The 18,274-nt window shown below is 35.1% G+C and overlaps 1 protein-coding gene, 3 long non-coding RNA genes and 1 pseudogene across 5 annotated transcripts; 1 reads left to right on the top strand and 4 right to left on the bottom strand.

Annotated features, from left to right (window-relative positions):
- Nucleotides 1-549: 549 nt before the first annotated feature.
- On the top strand, nt 550-2,866 carry LOC124458317. The gene is made up of 7 exons (XM_047008358.1): nt 550-909; nt 1,046-1,146; nt 1,241-1,388; nt 1,454-1,668; nt 1,785-2,003; nt 2,125-2,307; nt 2,392-2,866. Exons 1-6 carry the CDS (start codon nt 550-552, stop codon nt 2,303-2,305), a joined length of 1,224 nt encoding a protein of 407 aa, XP_046864314.1. The 3' UTR covers nt 2,306-2,307; nt 2,392-2,866.
- Nucleotides 2,867-3,813: 947 nt separating this feature from the next.
- Nucleotides 3,814-4,310, bottom strand: LOC124457369. Its single transcript, XR_006952545.1, has 2 exons — nt 4,041-4,310; nt 3,814-3,975 (listed from the first exon to the last, which is right to left on the bottom strand). It is a non-coding gene; the product is annotated as an uncharacterized LOC124457369 (long non-coding RNA).
- A 5,292-nt stretch (nt 4,311-9,602) lies between these two features.
- LOC124457649 lies at nt 9,603-10,624 on the bottom strand. Its single transcript, XR_006952708.1, has 2 exons — nt 10,447-10,624; nt 9,603-10,296 (listed from the first exon to the last, which is right to left on the bottom strand). It is a non-coding gene; the product is annotated as an uncharacterized LOC124457649 (long non-coding RNA).
- Nucleotides 10,625-11,302: 678 nt separating this feature from the next.
- On the bottom strand, nt 11,303-12,525 carry LOC124457695. 2 transcript variants are annotated; one of them, XR_006952735.1, is made up of 3 exons: nt 12,086-12,525; nt 11,673-11,806; nt 11,303-11,344 (listed from the first exon to the last, which is right to left on the bottom strand). It is a non-coding gene; the product is annotated as an uncharacterized LOC124457695 (long non-coding RNA). The 2 variants fall into 2 exon arrangements; XR_006952736.1 differs by lacking the exon at nt 11,303-11,344 and adding an exon at nt 11,475-11,560.
- Nucleotides 12,526-16,097: 3,572 nt separating this feature from the next.
- LOC124458314 lies at nt 16,098-17,769 on the bottom strand (annotated as a pseudogene).
- Nucleotides 17,770-18,274: the final 505 nt, after the last annotated feature.

Raw genomic sequence — 18,274 nt, 5'->3', positions numbered from 1 at the left:
TAATATACTAATATTTTTGATATAAACGTTATAATATAAATGTTTAAATGTTCAAACTTATCTAAGACAACTACTTTCAGTGACTCTTTCGTTGATGGATTGGATATATATTTGGATTCTTTGGTTGTTTTCGTAAATAGTTCGTTTTCTTTTACATGAGCTTTCTTCTGATGTGGACTTCTACTAAAGCCTAGTTTCCATATAATCGTCCGAATCGTTTCAACGTTTTTGAAACGACTCAGACGATTATATGGAAACACTTTACGAACGATTGAGACGATCCATCCGATTGGACCATTGAGTTCTATAATAACTGGAGGGGAAACGTCAACAAAATTAGTTTAAATTATTAGCGCGCGGCCGCGTGGTCAAAAACATGGCGGATTTTCGTGGTCAAAGTCAGCGGAGAGACGCGGGCTCATGAAATAAAATTTTTGTCGCCCACCCTGATTTGACCACCACGATTGCGAGTATTCTTTGTTTGCAGTCACGTGATTTATTGCTTCAAAATGTTATTACGGCTTTCAAGTGAAGGGCTAAAGAACTAAGATGGCGGCCAATGCTACTATAACTAAGCCAACAGCAACAACGCAAAATTTACTATCCGAGTACTTTTTATCTCTTCAACCAAAGGCAAAGTCAAGATACCAAGAGAAGCTTTCCTTATGTGATGGACTGGATCCATATTCTCTAAAAAAGAGTGACTTTTTAACCGATCATAACAATTTCCCTAACTTGCAGTTTCCTGACATTTCAAATTATTTGGTCGTTCAAACTTCATTTTATACGAAGAAACAAATGAAAGCATATAAAAGTCTTGAAGCTTACAACTTTTTTGTTTGTGGTTGGGTCCATGAAGTAAAATCAAGACGTGTAATGGACAACAACAATTGCCTTGTTTTTGCGAGAGTAAGTACATTTTTGTTCCATTACAATTTGCAAGTAAACGATTGCTTGTTGTTGTTGATTTGAGTTAGTTCTTATTACTTTAATATATCTAGCAGTTGTTTCAAGACAAATTTAGGACTCCTATTTTTTTACTAAGGTCAACCACTCACAAAGATCAACAGCAACTCCTTTAAAAGCTTGGGTCATTCTCAAAGATGACGGCGAAGTTCTTACTGCTCACTGTAATTGCATGGCTGGGTTAGAAAGTGTTTTGTTTTTCAAATTTTTCGTGCATTTGTGTTTTGAATTACAAAAAGTCAAGCACTGTTGTAGATACTGTTTTTTGTTGTAGGCTGGCTGAATCGTGTACTCACGTGGGTGCCCTGTTGTATTTCATTGAATCAGCAGTACATATGCGTGAGTCTGTAGTCTGTACAATGGAGAAAAGTAAATGGCTGTTGCCAGCACATATAAAAAAGGTAATTATCATGCACATTTACAACATTTGATATAATTTATCATTACTTTGAACACTGATTGCAAACAGATGTGTTATTTTTTTTAGATAAATGCTGCCCCAGTTTCCAACATAGACTTCTCTTCTGCCAGGGCTAAAAAACAAAGACTTGATAGTGCTATCAGAGGTGAAGCAGTTGAAGCAGAGAGAAAAACAAAAGCATCATGTCCAAAAGTTGTTGTTGGATCTGAGGAATATAATAATTTTTTTAAGGCATTGAATGAGAACTACCCATTGAGTGCTGTTTTAATGACACAAAAATTGTATCATGAGAAATTCATTCCTAAATCATCTACAGAAGTTCTCCCAAAGCCATTAATAAACTACAGATCAGATGCATCACTAGAGCTTTTTATGACGAGTTAATGGATCAATGTAGAAAACTAGTGCTGCAAATAAGCAAAGACCAAATAAAAGCTGTTGAAGTTCAAACTCGAAAACAGGCTGGTTCCAGGACATGGTTTACTCAGAGGGCATGCCGCATAACTGCATCAAGATTGAAAGCTGTGCTTAGTACCAAGCCTGAAAATCCCTCAAGAAGTTTGATTAAATGCATATGCTACCCTGAGGCTCACAGATTTTCTACTGCTGCAACAAGGTCAGTATAGAGCTTTATTGTCGAGTAGGTCAATAATTAATCACATGAAATGGTACATTTGTCAAGGAAAATTTGTGAAGCTCTCATGCTCTATTATATTTTGGCTTGATATATATTACAGACATGGTTGCAAACACGAAATACAGGCGAGGAAAGAATATGAGAAAGTCATGAGAAAAAGTCATTACAACTTTTCATTGTGTGACAGTGGTCTGAGAATCAATCCTAAATGGCCATTCATGGGAGCATCACCTGATGGTGTGGTGAATTGTGACTGCTGTGGCATGGGGCATGTGAGATAAAGGTTACAATAATAAAAAAATTAGTTCTGTTGTTATTTAAACATGATTCAGGAAGTGACACATTTATTGTCTGTATTGTTTATCAGTGCCCTTACTGTAAAAAGGATGGAGAAAAATAGAAGAATGTGCCGGTGAAAAAGGCTTTTGTCTGGTAAAGAATGAAGGTGAGGGTGTACAACTCAGCAGGAAACACAGCTACTACTTTCAAGTCCAAGCACAAGTAAATATCATGGAACTTGATTACTGTGATTTTATTCTTTGGAATGAGAGTGATATTTTCATTGAGAGAATTGTTCCAGACAAAGAATTGTGGGATACTATTGTGGTTAAGGCAGAATATTTTTTTAGGAATTGCATACTACCCGAAGTCCTTGGGCAGCATTTTTCAAAGCCTCTCCTCACTTCCCACCCTTCCAATTTCATATGATATATTTAAACTTAAAGATGGCATTATATTTATAACAAACATTGCTCTAGCCATCAAGTAGCAATAAATATATCAAAAGTTTTAGTTAAATAGATGAAGATGTTTATTAATAAAATAGATGGAGACGTTTCTTACATGTTGCTCTCAAGTTTTCAATTTTAGGGACTATTGTTTTACTCCACAGGGACTACAGATTGAGATAAATTAGTTAAAGCACAACATATGACTGCTATCTTATCAATTACTGATTGTACTTCACCAGGTTTTTTGTACATGTACTCTATCGGAAGAGCACCACTTTGAAGAACTTGGTACTTTCTACGAACCAGTCCTATCACCCTTTCAACATGTATTCTTACATTTGCAATTTTTCAGGTCTCTTCCACTTCATATGGTGATAACTGTGTTTTCCTTTTTGTAAATGCTGGCGTTTTCAATGAAGCACAATAAAGCCCAACACTCTCCTCAATGTTAAAACCTCTATCAGCAAGAACAACATCTCCAGGTAATAAATTCTCCAAAATACCACTAGCTTCAGTTAATTGTTTGTCACTCACTCTTCCTCCCCAAGCACTTGAAATGAAGGTCACAACTCCTTGTGGAGCAATTCCGATCAAAAATTTTACAGTATTATGATGTTTATAATTAGACCATGTTTGGCCACGAGCTAATAAATTTGATGGTCGCTCAATGAAAACTTCAAAGCAGTCTAGTACAACAGCAACTTTGCATCCAAAGGACTTTCTAAAATCCATAGGCGTAGTTGCCCACAATGTTTCTCTGCTTGGCCACTCAACAAGAAACTGGAGTCTTTGATGCATGATGGTAACAATTTTGTGAAAAATTCTTGATGCTGTGGAGCATGATACTCCAAACCTGTAAGCTAAATCCTGTAGTGGAAGATTTAATTTCAATCTCATCAGAACCAAAAGTAATTGCTCGAACTTTCCCAAAGAAGATCTCTTCGCATGTGTTATAAAGGGTTCACAAAGGTTGAAAACTTGTAATAGTACCAGGAAGTTTGGCAGCCCAGTGTAAAACTTGGCCTTGTCATTATCCTTTTCAAAGCTTTCTCTACTGATTAGTGCTTCAAGGGCTTTCTCTTTAAGTGTGCATAGTTCCTCATTGCATCTCTTTATGTCTTCTTCCATTGACTTTAAATAGTTGACTGTTAGGTCTGTTTGGCACTCTACATGTTGAACCTGTCTTTCAGTCTGGCATTCAGCATGGTTGATATTTGACTCTATTGAAGCAAAACTATGAATAAGTACAAAGTTTTTCGAAAAGCAAATATAAAAATACTTTTACCTTGTTGTAAATATAAGTTATTTTCTCCTGGGTGTTCATGTTCTTGATGGACGTTAAACTCCATTCGAGCCAGCTTTTGTAAATCAAGGAGGGCAACGGCTGCTTCGGAATGGCGTCGTTTAAGGTCTCGCTTTTTGGTCCGATCGTTTCTTTTAATGGCACTTTCACGAATAGGTTTTAATTTCTGGTGACCCAATTTAAGTGTAGGAGCCCAATCAACGTCGTGTTCGTCGTAGACATTGCTGGACGACCTTGGAAACAAAAAAATGATGAATGTAAACAATTATATTCATAGAGCCTATAGACATTTTGCAAGGCGCTTCAGTTCAAACTCTTTCGCAATTGCTTTTAATATTGAATTACAAAGTTCGTCTACGCACCTTTAACAAAATGTTCACCACATACGCGAGCATGGGGGTTTCGATACCTTTCGAGGACAATGAAAGGTTTCTGAGCCACTTTTCACGACGTCTTTTTGTTAGTTTTTTTAATGTTTCGCCTTTATGGAGAATTTCTTTCGGTATCCTATAATAGCCTTTATCGTTTTCTCGATTAGCTCGATTAGAGCAATTAAAAACTGAACAGCAATCTGGCATATTTGAATAAAGAACACATGAAGGGCAATCACGCTTATGATATAATCTATTTACCTGCCCTTCAGCTGGAAATATGAATACCTAATGACAGTGGAAATACAGGAAGTGACGTCTATTGCAAACAAAGAATAGAAAATATCAAAACTATTTATTTTCCTAACATAAACACTTTTTTAAAACTTTATTTATTACGCTGCCAACTTTTGTGGTTTGCGGATGCTGAAATAGCGACAGAAAAGGGAACATTTCTTGACTCCGGTAAGTAGCACAGTATTAGTTTTACTATTTTGTTTTTAACACGATACATGAAGAGTGTTTCTACTACTAAGTTTTAATTTAAAGTTATTTTGGTCCAGTCTTGTTTGTTGTTCACTTAATCGCCCGCCAGACGTGGCGAAGCTGTCAATTTTTATCGAGTTTTGCATCCACCTTGTATCATGATCAAGGCATCAAGCTAAACTCTCCTGATTTGAATTGAGTTTACCTCCCAAAAATGGGGCATAATTTGTTCATGTTTTTTTTTGAAAAGATGAAAGGAAAGTTTACAACAGAATTGTGTTGAAATCGAATGCAGTGCCATCCAAAATTATTGAGAACTATGGTATATGTTGTATAATAAAAATAACTATTAAACTGTTTGCCTGCTCAATTTGACTGACTGTATAGTGTAGACAATTATAATGGGATTGGAAAGTTGGATTTATGCAAACAATTTTAAAGTACTACTTAGAGTTTCTGTAAATGAAGTATTTATTGTTATAGTAAACAGGTTACTACTTCAAAACCAAGATAAAAGTAGTGTGTTGAGCAATGTGCTAAGATTTGTTTCTAACTTGAAATTTTTGTTCAACAGTAGCTTATGATTATATCATTAATATGCATGAAAAATTAAACATATTATTGTCTCATCTCTCCAAATCCATACTTGGTATGATTCCAGGTGATCCACAAATTCACATCGGATGCATTGGTTACAATGAAGTTGAATGTAGAAGAAGCAAAAATAGATGGCAAAGAAATTCTTTGTGTCTTATGAAGAATTAGTAGAAATCAATAAAGAGAATTCTTTAAACAAATTGTAAACAAATTTAAATTTGCTCATGGTGAAGCAACCTAGTCAAAGAAGCAAAGTCTGTCTTCAACATGTGACCTTTCCAATTATTTAGTTTCTTTGTACAAAATACTATTTTCGAGAAACTCGATTTGTAAGTCTTTCATTAATATTTTTTTACCAAGAGATAAAAGGAACTAATTCAAAGGCTTGATGTAAAATACAAAGATTTAACAAGTTGTTTCTCATTTAATTCCCAAATGTTAGTTTGTACATATAAATAATTAGTATTGGTAGCTGTAAGTTGTTTAAGCAAAACAGAAGAGTAGTAGTGCTCGAAGAGGCTAGCATTTTTGAAAAATTATATCTTGTTCATGACATACTTTTTTCTTTTTTGTAGCTCTTCTAGTTCAACATACTTTCTTTATGAGTTTTCAGTAGATTTATCAGGTAATGACAATACACTTATGATACTTATCCATGGTAAACTTTCAGTTGACTTATGTCGTAGGACTGAAGGAAACATTTTCTCGCTTCCTTAGGAGCATTTTTACACAGATTTATCCATTTGAAGCAAGAAAAATAGGTGCACCAAACTGTCTACAAACAGTCAAACACACAAAAGCATGAAATAATGTATAAGTTTGACGAGATTGACAGGTCTAGTAAAGAATGCCGTTTGATTTTCACTTTTAAAAGGCTAAAATGTCATAAAATAACTTAAATGTTACATCCAAAATATGCGCTTTCTACCGTCGATCTTCTTTATTTTGATGTGTGTCTGTACTGTGTTTTTCACGACTGCTGAAGCATTATTTTCACATGATATGCTGTCGGTATCGTTGTTTTTTTCTCACTTGTTTTCGTTCATACAAACAGTATTAGAAATCAGGAGGGAGTGAATATTGAAATATATTTTTAAAGTGGAAGTTTTGACCACCAAAATCCGCCATGTTTTTGACCACGGGGTCCAGGCCCCTCCAGGTTTTATAGAGCTCAATGGATTGGACCGACTGCAAACGCTTGTATCGTCAGCAATGAAGTATTTGCCGGTTGCCAGTCTCCCTTAAATTTGCGCGGTTTTTGCAATGCATTTTGGGATCGCCTGGGGGCAAACATTTCTTTAGAAACTTATCTGTAATAGTGATATTTTTGAGAATTCTTAATTTAAAGCACCTATTTCCATTATAATGGCTATTCGTTGTAATGGTTATTCGTTACCAGTTGCGAGAAAAGAAGTAAAAGTATGTGGAGACGGCAATTGCTTTTATCGAGCAGTTGCGTTGGCTATAAACGGTGAAAGCGACATAAACTTTGCTCACATTCGAGAAATGTGTAACGATGTTTTAATGCAGAACATTTGATGATTATAAATTACACCAAAATGGTCATGTAAGGAATTTATGTGGAACTATTGTCTATGACAATGATGATAGCAAGTTTCACATTGTCATTGGCAGTGTTTTACCCACACAAAGGGACAAAACACCAGAAGGCATGAAAGAATACAGATCCTGGTTCATACTTTCACCAAATGGCTCTGTGTTTTCTGCATTTTGTGAATGTAAAGGTGGTTCATATCAGGGATGCAAGCACTTGGGTGCTTGTATGTTTGAACTTGAAGAGTTTTTGTCAGGTGAAAGAACTTCAGTGACTTCACTTCCAGCATACTGCCAACCAAAACCAACACCAAGAAATAAGCCCTTACCATTGCTGGAAATGAAAATTTGTCACTTGGTGAAACCCAAACGGAAAAGGAAACATGTATCTCTCGACGACTCTTGGGTTGACTCATTTGACCCAATGCCAAATCGTATGAGAACCACAATAAGTGAAGTAGACAAAGTAGAATTTGCCAGGAAGTTGAGAGACATTGATGAAAATTCTGGTATTTTGGATTTCCTTCCTGAGTGCCCACATTCAGACAAAGTAAAAAAAATGAAAACTGTTTTTAAACTTAATAGTCTTAACATAGAAACAAACAACACAGTCTCAAGCTTAAATAGATGAATAGCATCAATTGACAAAACGGCTTAAATAGATAATAATCATCAATCCAAGGGAATAACGATCCAAATTCAATACGTTTTGCGCACCCGCGAAAAGTTAACATGGCGGAAAAGGCAGGCCGCAGCTGCAGCACAGGTATGTAAATAGAAATAGGCATTTTATAATCAGGTCTCACAAGCCTTTCATATTTTTCATTTCGATCATGTATCAATGTTTTCCTTTCTAACAAGGAGTTTAATTTTACTTGTAAAAATGGTTTTAATCAAGACGAATTCTCGAATCAAAATCGAGAGCTGCAGTTTGACTGTTTGAGTTGCGTGACATCGTGAAATGTTGAATGCTTGACTTACTGGATTTGACCGTTTCAATTTATTTGCTAGTTTGCTCATAATTTGTAGTATTTATAATCATATCGTTTAAAAAATTAAAATTCTTGTATTTTTCTTCATTGACTTTGATTGATGTTTGATCGTGAATCCTGATCAGAGTCAAGCCAATATTTTAAAGATAGTGCTTTTAGTTTGTATTAGATTTATTTAATCATGTAGAAAACGTTTATTTAACAAGTATTTTTTGCTAAAAGTTATTAAAAAAAGATTTGATTAAAAAGAAATGCTCGGGGGCAAAAGTAGAACGTTAATTAGGGGGTGTTTATATTCATGTATTCAGCTCTGCCCTGCTGATTTCTTTTGTTTGCGATTTTAATTTCAATAGAAGTCAGCAGGGCAGAGCTGAATATATGAATATTCACCCCAATTAATTTTCTAGTTACGGCACTGGAAATGCTATCCCCAGTGTTAATGGACGATTTATTATTTTTTTATTATTACCCATGTGCCTCATACGTTGATAGACTTTTTCAATAATGACCTAATTTCTTTGATAAACTCCATTTGCAAATTGGAAAAATATTCCTGTATGCTGTCCAGCATTGCGTAGTAAACTATGAATTGTACGTAAGGATCTATTTTGTAGTTGCATGTATAAATGTTCTTTCAAATAGAACAACATATTATTACCATCATCAGACTTTATGTATATATGTATAACTGTAATGTTAGTGATCACTGTGATAGTTCTAGTATGTGGTTAATCTTAAGATCAGCAGTGAAGCCAATCTGGATTATTGTCATCCTATGCCTAATTTAAAGCATGGTTATTTGTACATCATTATATTTTATGTTGTATTTTTTAGAGAAAAGATTTCAAGGAAAGACAACTAAGGTAAATTTATATATGTATTGAATGGTTGCCTAATTTTTTGATACTAGCTGTACCCTTCAAAAGCATGCTACATATATACCTGTTGACATATGTTTTGAAGAACATACAATATTATATATCAACAGAAGTTTTTTTCTGATAGTAGCATAAAAGATCAGTTGAATGACAACTCTTGTGCATCAAGACAAACCACTTATTTTATATCAATTAATTAAGCCCATTTTTATTCATTGCCAATTTTATTTGTCAATTGTATAACAAACATTTTAAATAAACGACAACATTTTTCAATTTTATACTATCACTTATTTCTAATAACCTAATTTAGCTCCATAGCTACCAAATGACAAGTAAAGTCATGTGGCGTTTGTCAAAAAATGAGTAAAGCATATTGCTGGTTAAAGGATTAAAGGGGAAGTCAGACCCCAAAAAAACTTTTTATCAAATGAAAGATTTTATTTTTACAAACCATATTCCAAAGTTTGAAAGCTCCAATCAAAATTATACCGGAGATATGAAACCACAAAATCATGAAATTTTGCTGTAAAAGCTGCAGCCATTGTATACATGCGAGCGAAGCCGCGATCGAGCAGCGGCTTCCGTTCTTGACGTCACTGCGCGGTGAGCGCGATAGCGCTCAAAATTTCATATCCAAAACAAACACAAAGTCTTCGATGCGTATTTCTTTCTCGATATTTATTTTCCTTTCTTTATAAATATGCCTTACTGTATGGTACCCGGTTGCACTAATTGTTCAAAAAAAACCAAAGGAAGTGAAATATCTTACCATCGCTTGCCAAATGATCAATATATTCGTAAAATGTGGCTAGGGCGAATTCGACGTGATAATTTGCCTAAACCTAATTCATGCTATGTGTGCAGCACGCATTTCACGCCAGATTGTTTTGAAGGTTCCCTGAAAGATTTATTTGGAATGAAAGCAAAAAAAGCATTAAAACCAGGTAGTGTACCTTCAAATATTCCCCTTTCTAAAGCGTAAACCAGAGCGGGAATCCTCAAGTAAGAGGCAGAAAAGAAAAGCGATGCAAGAGGTAGCCCATTAATGTCATTTTTACAGAATAATTTTTGATATTATTTATCTTGAGCATGAATAAGTATGTATTGATATATATAAGTGAGATCATTATATTAAAATTTTCTTTTGAACATTACACTTGAAACATTTTTTAATTAAATGAATCTAAATTCCACAATGTGCAGGAATTAGCCAGTATGCTTGAACAACCCAGTGATGCTGAAGAATCTTTACTCACATTGTCCAAGACCATGACTGAGATAGAGCCAGAAATAGATACTTCTGCTGGAAGAAGTGTGGCAATACTATGTGATAGTGATACTCCAAGTAGTGTTGATGCTGAAACACAGTGTGAAAAGATTTCAACACGCAGTATTGCAGTTCAGACACTGGCATAGAGGAAAAAGCCAAGAAGGAAAATAAAATACAGTAACTTTTCAAAAACCTCTAGTCCCATGAACAATAGTGCACATTCAATGTCAAACCTACCATTAGCTTCTGTTGTTATACCACCAATCATGCATGACATCACCCAAATTGAGAATGCATCATGTGGGGAAGATAATTGTTCAGAGCATGAGGAGACTGTGAATACCATAGATAAAAGCTCAACTGAAAGTGATCTGTCAGATGGTAGTGATGAAGATTATGTGTGTTCTTCCCCAAGTTCCAGCAATGAATCGGATGATGATAAGATAAACACAGAGAGAAAATTCATTGTTTTTGAAAGAAAGCTAGATGAGTTGTTCATATCATGCAAATTTTGTTCTTCCATATGTGAGATTGAAAAATCTACAGTGGGTAGCATGGTGATGTACAAGGCAATTTGCCACAAAAATCATATCTTCAAGTGGAAGTCACAGCCTATGTTGCACAATAAACCAGCTGGAAATGTTTTGATACCAGCAGCAACAATCTTTACTGGTTCAACATATGAGCCATTGAAGCAATTTGCAAATGCCTTGAACTTAGGTTTTGTGAACAAGGACCAGTTCTATAATATGCAGGATGAAATTGTCTTTCCAGTGATTAATAGCACCTATAGAAAACAGCAAAAAACTATAATAGAAAAATATACCAAGGCAGACATACCAATAGATTTATGTGGTGATGGAAGATGTGATAGTCCAGGTCACAATGCAAAGTATGGCACATACACGCTGATGGAAGAAAACAGTGGGAAAATTGTTGATTTTTCTTTGATACAGGTATCTGAAGTGTCTTCTTCCAATGCAATGGAGAATGAAGGTTGCCAGAGATCTTTGAATAATGTCATGGGTGAAAAATCCAAATTAGATCATTGACCACAGATCGCCACATCCAAATAACATCAGAGCTGCGGAAAAATATCCTCATATTATTCACCAATATGATGTATGGCACTTATCTAAATGGATAACAAAAAGCTTACCAAAAAGCAAAAACATGCTTCCCTTCAAAAGTGGATTCAGTCAGTGTCGAACCATCTGTGGTGGTGTGCAAACATGTGAAGGAAACGCTGATATTCTATGTGAAAAGTGGGTGTCTATTTTGAATCATGTTATAAACATACACCAATGGAAAAGTGGTAAGTATTTTAGGAAGTGTTCACACGAGAAGCTTTCTAGGAGGAGAGAAAGAAAGACAAAATGGTTAACACCAGGGTCTGCAGACTACATTGCCTTAGAAGATGTCGTTTTGAACAAGAAATTGTTGAAAGACATAACAAAACTTACAGAATTCCATCACACTGGCAACCTGGAAGTGTACCATTCATTACTATTGAAATATGTTCCAAAACGCCTTCATTTTTCATACAATGGCATGGTTGCAAGAACCCAATTGGCTGTGATTGATCATAATTCAAACACTGAAAGAAAACAAGCTCAGTTGAAAATGGCAATTCCAGATACAAAATAGTTTTTCCAAAAGGCCGTAATAAATGGATAGCCAAACCAATAACAGAGAACAAATCATTTTCCTTTGTGCAAAGCCTAATGGAAAATGTTGCCTCATATGACCATCAAATTCCAACAGCAAGGTTAAGTAACATTCCCAAAAACATTGTAAATGTACCCAAGCCAAGTAAAGAGGAAGTGATATATGCTCATAGGTCAAGGATGGGCAAGAAAAAATAATGAAACTATACCTGCATCACTCATCAGCAAATTCAAAACCTTTAAATACAAAATCTTCTTCTAGACCAGGTGGAGGGAAATGTGCCCGAATACAACAAACAGCACAAGATGGCAAAGGATTCCTTATTTCTTTTCCCAAAATTCCCCAACACCATCTTACAAATTGTCTGTAAGCAACATGCCTTTGCCTCTTATGCTCTGGTCCTTCAAAAGCATTTTTCCCATACTGCTGCTTGTATTGACTCCACGCCAATCTCAATACCCAGTAATTTAAACATAAATTTTGGAATACAGGGTTGTCAGTGATACATTCTGGAACATCAATACCCTCGAATTCAGCTGACTCTTCATTAATATCCCTGCAAGCAGCAATCTCTTTGCAACATATACATTCTTCATGTCTGTCCATTATTTGACAATGACCACATGTACACCTTGAAAGAAGAAAGTCATTTACGGATTTGACTTTGGCGTATATTTCGTACACTTAATGAAAAAAAAAATCAAATATTTGTAGATAACTATTACCAGTACTTATCTTGAAGTCTATTTGAGCCAGATTCAATTGAAGACTCAGCACTCGTTCCTTGCGAATCGTCTTCGGCGTCGCTACCCAAGTCGGTTTCAACCGGTTCATATGAGTAAGGCTGAATCATGTTTTCGTACGCCATTATTTGCTCATTTTCCGGAAATGTATCACTCACAACAGAGTGATCACTTGAAAATTCGTATGAATCATTCGTATCCATCACGTTATTTATTAAGCAAGTTTAAAATGATAAATACAGAGAGCTTTCACAAATGATTATGTGTTATGTGATGTTGATTGAAAGTTCCTTACCGCGCAGTGATGTCAAGAACGGAAGCCGCTGCTCGATCGCGGCTTCGCTCGCATGTATACAATGGCTGCAGCTTTTACAGCAAAATTTCATGATTTTGTGGTTTCATATCTCCGGTATAATTTTGATTGGAGCTTTCAAACTTTGGAATATGGTTTGTAAAAATAAAATCTTTCATTTGATAAAAAGCTTTTTGGGGGTCTGACTTCCCCTTTAACTACAGAGTGCAGACATTGTCAAATTTTCTGGTTAACCCATTACCCCTATATACTAGATCCTCACAATTGACAACTAAAACTGACCTGTGGCTGTACAACCAATAAAAATAGAATGAAAAGGTACCCTTCAATTCTTGGCCTCATCACTCATACATAGTCATGTGGTACTTTTAAAAAATGTAGTTGCTATGAATGGTGTATTGCTGTGAATTTTGTGAATTTGGTATTTTGTAAATTTTGAATTTTGTAAATTTTGCAATTTGTGCCTGTTGTATTATGTGAATGGTGAATTTTGTATTGCTGCAAGTTTTGTCTTGATGGGTTGAAGCATATGTTTTGTTATACTTTTTTATAGCAATGTAATGGTTGTGGAACAGAAAATGGAAATGCTTCAAAGAAGTGTAAAAGTTGTTCGAAGGAATTCATTTCGAAACGTGTAAATTCCATGGAAAGAATTAGGAAAATGGGTGTGACAAATCCTTCTCGCCAAAGGGAACTAATGATGTACAGAGTTAGTATCAATTCTCAAGATACTTCTATACAATACAGACCAACCCAATATTTGCAAATGGGAATAATTTTGGAAGTGTGGTCAATGTATGCTAAATATTTACATGCTACTAATTTGCTTCTGTGTATGTATCAAACTTTAAATATTCATCTGTCTGTGTACAGTATATGTATCTATAGGTATTTACTGTATGTACAATAATGTTTGTATGTGTGTATGCATTGCTGTATAAGTGAATGTGTAGCATTTTTTTCAACTGGAAAGATGTGTGCAGGCCGAGCAGATGTGGTGGTGTTATTTTCCTCCTGTTGTTTTGCATTGTCTTAGGAAACTTTAGCAGCAGGAAAAAGACCGTGACTTTCAGCAGAGCTTTTACAAACTATTTTTACTCAATTATTTCCAGTCGTTCATGTTGGGAACGAATTTGCTTTAACATAATTGAAAATCACATTTTCTAAGGATTTTGCCACCGATGATTGCTTACGGCTTTTGTTACTATAAGCAAACTAAGAAAGTTTATTTGTAATCTTTATTTATTTTAGGCTTCTGTCTTAAATGAACATCATGACCAACACATTATTGTTTTGTCGTTCTCAAGACATGCAAAGGCTATACCACTCACTTACACGGCACTCCTGGACCAGCTGCCAAGTTTCTTACTGAGACAGAGTATGGAAAAATAACAGAAAAGCTTTTGACAATTTCATGCGACGTAAGTTTATAAAATTGGATGAACTCCATCTAAGGGCAAAGCTTAACGTGTGTTCATTTATGCAACATTCATTTATGAAAATCCATGATCTGGTGATTCTATTAATCTGTTATTGAATATATTCTAATCCAACCCTTAGACTTACCTGACAATATATTATGCATACACAGGCTTAGCATAGTGATCAGGCATTAAAATTATAACATTTGATAAGTTCTATTTCAGGACCTTTTGCATATTAAGACACACGTGATTACCAGTACAGTACATACACAAACACTTTCACGTTTCCGTTGATTAGAACAAATATAAATTAAGGTCGAATGGTGAACATTGTATTATTAATTAAATGAAATTCCTAGTTTGTTTTTAACTGTATTGGTATTACTCATGTGATAGTTTTGTATGCAAATGAAAAAACATGTACTAGTTAGAATGTGTAATTATGGATGAAATTTTGCAAATATTGTTTCTTATCTGGATTAAACTGATGTCCTTGGAATGTTAAACACATGCGATAACCATTCCACCACAGAAACTATATGAACAAACGTTTTTTGCTTTCATTGAATAAAAATAAAAATCAAATTAGGAGTTAATGATAATAAGGAACGTCTTCTATCTATATATTGCGAGTGGGGAAGCCAGCAGGAAAATTTGTTCATGCTATGCAAATTTTACATTATCATTGTTCATTTCTTTAGAAAATGATTGTTTCTGCCATCATGAATGTGAAAATATTTGCATAGCAAGACTTTTTCCACCTCTGAGATGGGTTGGATCAAATCGTCCGAACTCAGTTTAGTTTATATCGTGTGAATAGGGCTTAAATCGTAATACCTGCAATGTCAATCATTTTCGTAAAATTTTCATGTGCATAAGACGACCTGACTTTGCTAACTAAAATATTGAAACAAAAGCTAAAATATTTGCAAGAGAAAATCAACATTTGATTAAAAAAAGAGTGGAGCAAGCCTGTGATATCTTCATTAGCACATTAAAATGCACTGAAGAAGAACAATTGTTCATTTCAGCTGCAACAAAAGGACAATCCAAAAATGAAGAATGGCATAAAATGAGACATGCCATGGTAACAGGCAAAAAAGTCAAAGCTATTTACATTAGACAAAAAACAAAAGAGTGCACCCCTTCAGCTGATTTATCAAAAACTGTTGCTAATTTTTTGGAAGACAAGAACAGTTTGATAAACTCAAATGCTATGCAATATGGACTAGACAAAGAAAAAGAGGCTCTGTATCTTTATAAGAGACTACGTACAAAGAAGCATGAAAAAGTTAAAATAGAAGAACCTGGGTTGCTTGTTGACCCCAAAAATTTATGGATGGGAGTGAGTTTGGATGGAATATGCCAATGTGAATGTTGTGGCTCAAGGACACTTGAAATTAAGTGCCCTCTAACATGCAAGAATATGGATCCCAAATCTGCATTTTTCTCAACAGCTATTGGTGGGAAAACTAATGATAGTGGGAAAAAAGTGTTGAACAGGAACCATTTACATTACTTTCAAGTCCAAATGGGTATGGCTATAAGTCAAATCGACAAATGTGATTTTATTGTACATACAGAAAAAGGAATTGATATTGTAGAAATACCATTTGATGCTGACTTCTGGAGTGATGTATTTAAAACTGTGTTTCTTTTCTATAAGAATTATATTATTAGTAGTCTTTTATTGAAATATGTGCCATGATAAAATTTTATATTTACAAATAATTGTTTTTCAAAATAAAAATATTAAGTATAATTTATTTTAGATTATGTAAGGATTACTTTATACCACGCTTTCCTAAATTACATAAAGCGGCACACATAAACAAAATGTTGTCCAAAACTGGTTTTAATGTCAATGGAATAACTCCTGATAAAATCTGAAATTGCTTTAGTTTCAATATATTCCTTTCGACATGAGATCTTAATGATGCCACATGCTGAGTATGAGTTGTTCCACGAGAGGAAAGTCTTGGTCCACGACAATAGGCAGGAGAAATAAGGTGAACTTTCTTCACCACAAGTAGATCTCTAACAAGGAATCCCTTATCAGCCATGACACCATCACCTTTTTCTAGCAAGTTTATGAGACCAGAGTTGGTGACAATTTCCTTGTCAGATATTGAACCAGTCCAAAGGGGTGGGATGAAGGAAAAAATACCAGTAGGGGTAATGCCAACTAATAGTTTAGCAGTGTTCCAATGCTAATAGCTGCTCCATGAGATTTTCTGGCTCCCAGGTATCTTAGGTTTTTGTATAAAAAATTCTGTGCAATCAATAACTATCCTTAAGTTTTTAAACTTCTGAAATCGCTTAGGTAGTTTCTCTTTGATTTCAGACTTACTTGGCCAAGGCACAAGGAATGAAAGCTCGTTAGACAGGAATTTAACCCAAGTTGTATAAACCCGGGAAACATGACTAGCTGAAACAGAAAATGTATCAGCCAAAAACATGACATAAAAATCCTTTTCGTGTCCTGACAAGAGTAAGAATGAATTCTTCCCAATGTGTCCATACTCTTGAGACATGCCCTCTTTTAATAGACTGGGCAGTGGCTGTATCAGTAGAACCTCTCCAATACCTTAGACTCTTTGCTTTCTCTTCAATCAAACTGAAAACTAAGTTCAACTTTTCTAGTGACAATCCAGTGTAGCGGTAGCAATTCTTCTGGCAAATAGCTTGTTCAATAAATAAATTTCTTTTCAACGTTTTAACATCGCCCTGGCAAAAACAGTCAATGAGGTCATGTTTATCACTTTCAAAGCTGTAGCTATTATCATAATCATAACTTGTAACATCCAAGTCTGTTGTACAATTTATTTGTGGACTGTCTTCGTGCACAGACTCTGGCTCAGTACACTGCTCAGGAGCAGTGATTTCAGCAGCAAAAAATGCCTTATCCTGATGCTCAAAGCTTTTCTCAGTACTGCCTTCACACAGAATTTTTCGTCTCTTTCTTTTCGGAATATTTGATTTGCTTCTATCTTTCGGCGGTAGTCGTTTACTGGTTTCTTTTGATTGGTATCCTTTTAGATACAAAGTTGGATTGGGACAGCCCTCGGATCGATAACCAGCAAGAAAATGATTAGAACAAACCTTCGTATTAGCAGTGACTTTGAAGTTTTTCCTGTTGATCAGCTTTTGCCAAGCACTCTTGTCTTTCGCGTTTTTCGGAGAAAAAAAGCGAAGAATACCAACGTGATCGGAAACGATATATTTTTCAGGATATCTTCTATCGTTATCACAGCCATAAACAGCACAGTGATCCCCATTATAATTTGAATATAAACTTTTTACTAAAAGATGTTTTTATAAAGATACACAATGTTTGCCCCCTGGCGATCCCAGAATGCATTGCAAAAACCGCGCAAATTTAAGGGAGACTGGCAACCGGCAAATACTTCATTCTATCGAGACGATTGGGACGATCGTAAAACTTGGCTGACGATCATATGGAAACATTTCAGACGATGGAAACGATTGAAACGCACGTCAAAATGGCGGCAACTAACAGCGATGAGTTTAACTCTCTACATTTTATGGAAGAAGTACAGAAATACGAATGTCTTTATAATAAATTTAACAAAGATTATAAAAACAAGTTTGTCCGCTTCAACTGCTGGAAAAAAATTGCAGAACAATTCAACATTGACGCATCCGAAGCTGAGAAGAAATACAATAATATCCGCACAGCGTATGGTAGATATCTTCGCAAAAAAAAGTCAATTCCTTCTGGTTCAGGAAGAAATGCTGTACCTGTTCCTTCAGAATTCGCCAATTTAGACTGGTTAACAATGCATATCAACCAGAGAGCTAATACTTCAACAAACATGTCATTTATTCAGGTAGACAATGGCAATGAAGAAAGTATGACAGGTTTAGACAGGGTCATTACAGATGTTGGGGACGTT

This window comes from Xenia sp. Carnegie-2017, unplaced genomic scaffold, assembly GCF_021976095.1.
Source record: "Xenia sp. Carnegie-2017 unplaced genomic scaffold, XeniaSp_v1 HiC_scaffold_6, whole genome shotgun sequence".
Lineage (NCBI taxonomy): Eukaryota > Metazoa > Cnidaria > Anthozoa > Malacalcyonacea > Xeniidae > Xenia > Xenia sp. Carnegie-2017.
This window is presented reverse-complemented; position numbering and strand designations above follow the sequence as displayed.

Excerpts from the sequence above, each read along its gene's own strand:
- LOC124458317 (XM_047008358.1), top strand. The coding sequence starts at position 550 with ATGGCGGCCAATGCTACTATAACTAAGCCAACAGCAACAACGCAAAAT. Across the intron at positions 1,389-1,453 it reads TAATTATCATGCACATTTAC|ATAAATGCTGCCCCAGTTTC; the intron begins AACATTTGATAT and ends TATTTTTTTTAG. Across the intron at positions 1,669-1,784 it reads GTTTTAATGACACAAAAATT|AAAACTAGTGCTGCAAATAA; the intron begins GTATCATGAGAA and ends GGATCAATGTAG.